General features: G+C 42.8%; 1 protein-coding gene across 1 annotated transcript; it reads right to left on the bottom strand.

Moving 5' to 3' along the window:
- Positions 1 to 676: 676 nt before the first annotated feature.
- LOC129775646 (uncharacterized) lies at positions 677 to 2,707 on the bottom strand. The gene is made up of 3 exons (XM_055780626.1): positions 2,455 to 2,707; positions 1,487 to 2,288; positions 677 to 1,431 (listed from the first exon to the last, which is right to left on the bottom strand). Exons 1-3 carry the CDS (start codon positions 2,600 to 2,602, stop codon positions 882 to 884), a joined length of 1,500 nt encoding a protein of 499 aa, XP_055636601.1. The 5' UTR covers positions 2,603 to 2,707; the 3' UTR covers positions 677 to 881.
- Between the last annotated feature and the right edge of the window lie 444 nt (positions 2,708 to 3,151).

Below are 3,151 nucleotides of genomic sequence, written 5' to 3'. Positions count from 1 at the left end.
GTTTTCTATCCATGTAACACTGTGACCAAATATGTTTCAATCAAGTGCTATTAACAGATGGTTATCGAGTTAGCATTAACCACTGGTGGGCTTCCAGTATCGAGGAAAATGTGGAAATATCTAATCGTTACTGAAAATAATCTGCCAGTTCCTCTGGGAATTTAAAATTACATTCATGTGAAAGAGTTTATTTTAATGTTTTCTATCCAAGAAACACTGTGACCAAATACATTTGGTTTTGTGATTTTTCAATCAATCGCAATTAACAGGATAGCTTCTGAAGATTATTCTTTCCCATCAGTAGGATATTTCCGTATCCAATATTGGATGCATAAAACCTTGTGGCTCCAACGTAACGCTCTCGTTTTCGAAGTTCTCCAAATATTCATTCATTCAGAATGAATTCAGATTCAACTTCAAACAAATGATCTCTAAATCAACGATAGTCCTACGTCACTCTTGCGGTTATACCATAGATATAACCCACTTCCTGTTTTTTCTTATTGGAAAGCTAGCGGTTGAGACATGTGATTTCGCACACGTGGTGTGAAATTCAATTCATCAGAAGTCTTATCCAATTCACTCTATAGAACGGCTAGGTGACAACGAATAAGGAACATATTTGACTGCAGTTGGAAACTTCGGACATGTCGAAAATGAAAAAAGCAAACCCATATTTATATCAACGCGTACACTATTGTTATTTTTAATAACCGATTCTCGTTAGTTGCAACAACTCAATGACACAATTCCAAACCAAAAGAGAAACAAATCCTCACATGAATTCGAGATAAGAAGCAATATTGACTTCCAGTCTCGGTTTAACCGGTTAATGTTGGATTATCGTAACGGGTCCGTCTACGACTTAACTCTGTGGGTTTTCAGTAATCATCTCCACGCGAAACAATCTCTTTGCACGAAGGACGCAACATGATCGTGTGCTCGTATTGCGCTGTGTAGCATCCCTTAACATCACACAACGGTGGATACGCCTCGACAACACCTTTGTCGCAAAGATCCTTAAGTGCCATTTGGTACTTTGTGGCACCGGCTCGATCTAACCACCGCTTGCAGAAAGCCAACGTTCCAAAGTTCTTGTTGATGAGACCCAGTAGCTGCTTGGACGATTGTAAACGCAGTGGCACGAAGGGCGCGTCGAAATTCTTCATATAATGAGAGCAATCCATATCATCGTGCACCATTCCTCGACCGGTCGATCCGAACGTTTCAATGGCGTAAAACTCGTTCTCTTCCATCCGTGTAGTTTCGCCGCCCTTCACAATCGGGACTGTTTTACCCGAATGAATACGATACGGACTTATTGAATGACCGTTCAAATTACGGATACTTTTCACTTGATAGGTTTTACCGTCCAATTCGATTTCATAAGATTCCATAACCTCCTGGATAGCAGCACCGATATCGCAGAGCCTGTAAAGTTTTAGATGACAATACCATTGACGCATTTGAAATTATGCCAGCTTACCTCACGTCAATTCCCGCCTCTCGGATTCCAGTATTTGTAGCATCCTTAACAGCTTCCAGCAACTTATCGTACTTCGGATTGAACGAAAGTGTAAAGGCGCAATCAATAATCCTCCCCTTAATATGAGTTCCAAAATCAATTTTGGTCACATCGTCGTACTGTAGCACCGTCGGATCTCCGGCATTTGGCGTGTAATGGGCCGCACAATGATTTCTCGAACACCCGGTAGGGAAAGCTAGACCCGCTTCTAGTCCCTTCTCGCCGATAAGCCTTCGGGCGGTGTTTTCCAGCTCTTCACAAATCTCAATCATTGTCATGCCCGGTTTAATCCACTTCTGCATATACTGTCGGGTCTGACGGTGCGCTTCCGCCGCCTGACGTAACTCATTGTAGATATCCAAATGCATCCGATCCAGAGCGCGCTTCTCCTCGCTTGTGAAACGATCTTTGGCCGTAGTGGAGTCTGGGTATTGCATTATCTCACCCTCGGGAAAGTTACCATCCTTAAACTGCTCAGAGATTGGGATTGAAGGCGCAACAAGCTTTCCGCTGGCACCAGCAGCACTTGCGCTGCCTTTCTTTTTGGTGCGTTTCCTTTTCTTTTTCTTGGACGGATCCGAATTTACGTCTCCTGTCGTCCCCTCGTCGTCATCTTCTTCTTCATCGACAGCTTCAGGTTGTTGCTGTATCTTAAGTTTTTCCAACTCCTTTGCGGTCTTTTCCGCTTCCCGAAGAGCCTTCTCTGATGCCTGCTTTTCCGCGAGAGCATCTCTCAACGCTGCGGATTCAGCTTTCTCCGCAGCTACAAAAAATAGCAATTATTTTCTCAAAAAATTTCTCGTATTAAAAAAAAAGAACAAATTAACTCTAGCGAGTCACATGTTGAAAACGAGATGGATACAAGCAGACATTGGTGGGAACATGGCACCAGAAATATAACAAGAGCCTTGTTTGTGCTGCCTACTTACCACTCTTTTTTGGCTTCTTGGGTTTCTTCTTTTTGTTCGAATCTCCCGGAAGGTTTTCGGCAACATTCTCGTCGATGATTTCATCCTTCTCCTCGTCGCGAGCAGTTGCTTTTTGCTGTTTCGGGGGTTTCGTTTCAACAGCCGCCATTTTCACTTCACAAATAGAATGTCCTACCTTCCGTCAGTCAGCCACGGTTGCTGACGGGATACACTCGCGCTTTCCAATAAGAAAAATGCGTTCTAGTGCGAAAGCCAGCCGGTATGTGTCAAAAGTGCTCGAAATTTGTTTTGATGAATTTTGTTCAAGATTGCCAAACTGCTCGAGTGAGACTTTCTACAACAGAGATGCCAGATATTAAGCAGTGTTCCCATATCCACTGAACAATCTGTATTTCTTCGGATTTTTTCGACTTTTTGGAACTATGGGGCTGCATACCACGTGGACAATTTTAGGGGGGGGGGGGAGTGGTTACGGAAATGTCCACGCTTGTTCACGGTGAGGAGGAAGGGGGTATCGATAATGCTCACGTGGATACGTTAAATGAATATTTTGAAAAAAAACTGCTGTGCTCAACAATATATGAAATCTATTCTGCATTTCCAAGAAATTTATCCCTATTTATCAATAAAAGAGTTGAGCTGTCTGATAGTGCTGCCAGGTCGAATATCTGTATTTTTTATATCGTTGCACTCCTTA

Source organism: Toxorhynchites rutilus, chromosome 3 (genome assembly GCF_029784135.1).
Source record: "Toxorhynchites rutilus septentrionalis strain SRP chromosome 3, ASM2978413v1, whole genome shotgun sequence".
In the NCBI taxonomy this organism is placed as follows: domain Eukaryota; kingdom Metazoa; phylum Arthropoda; class Insecta; order Diptera; family Culicidae; genus Toxorhynchites; species Toxorhynchites rutilus.
This window is presented reverse-complemented; position numbering and strand designations above follow the sequence as displayed.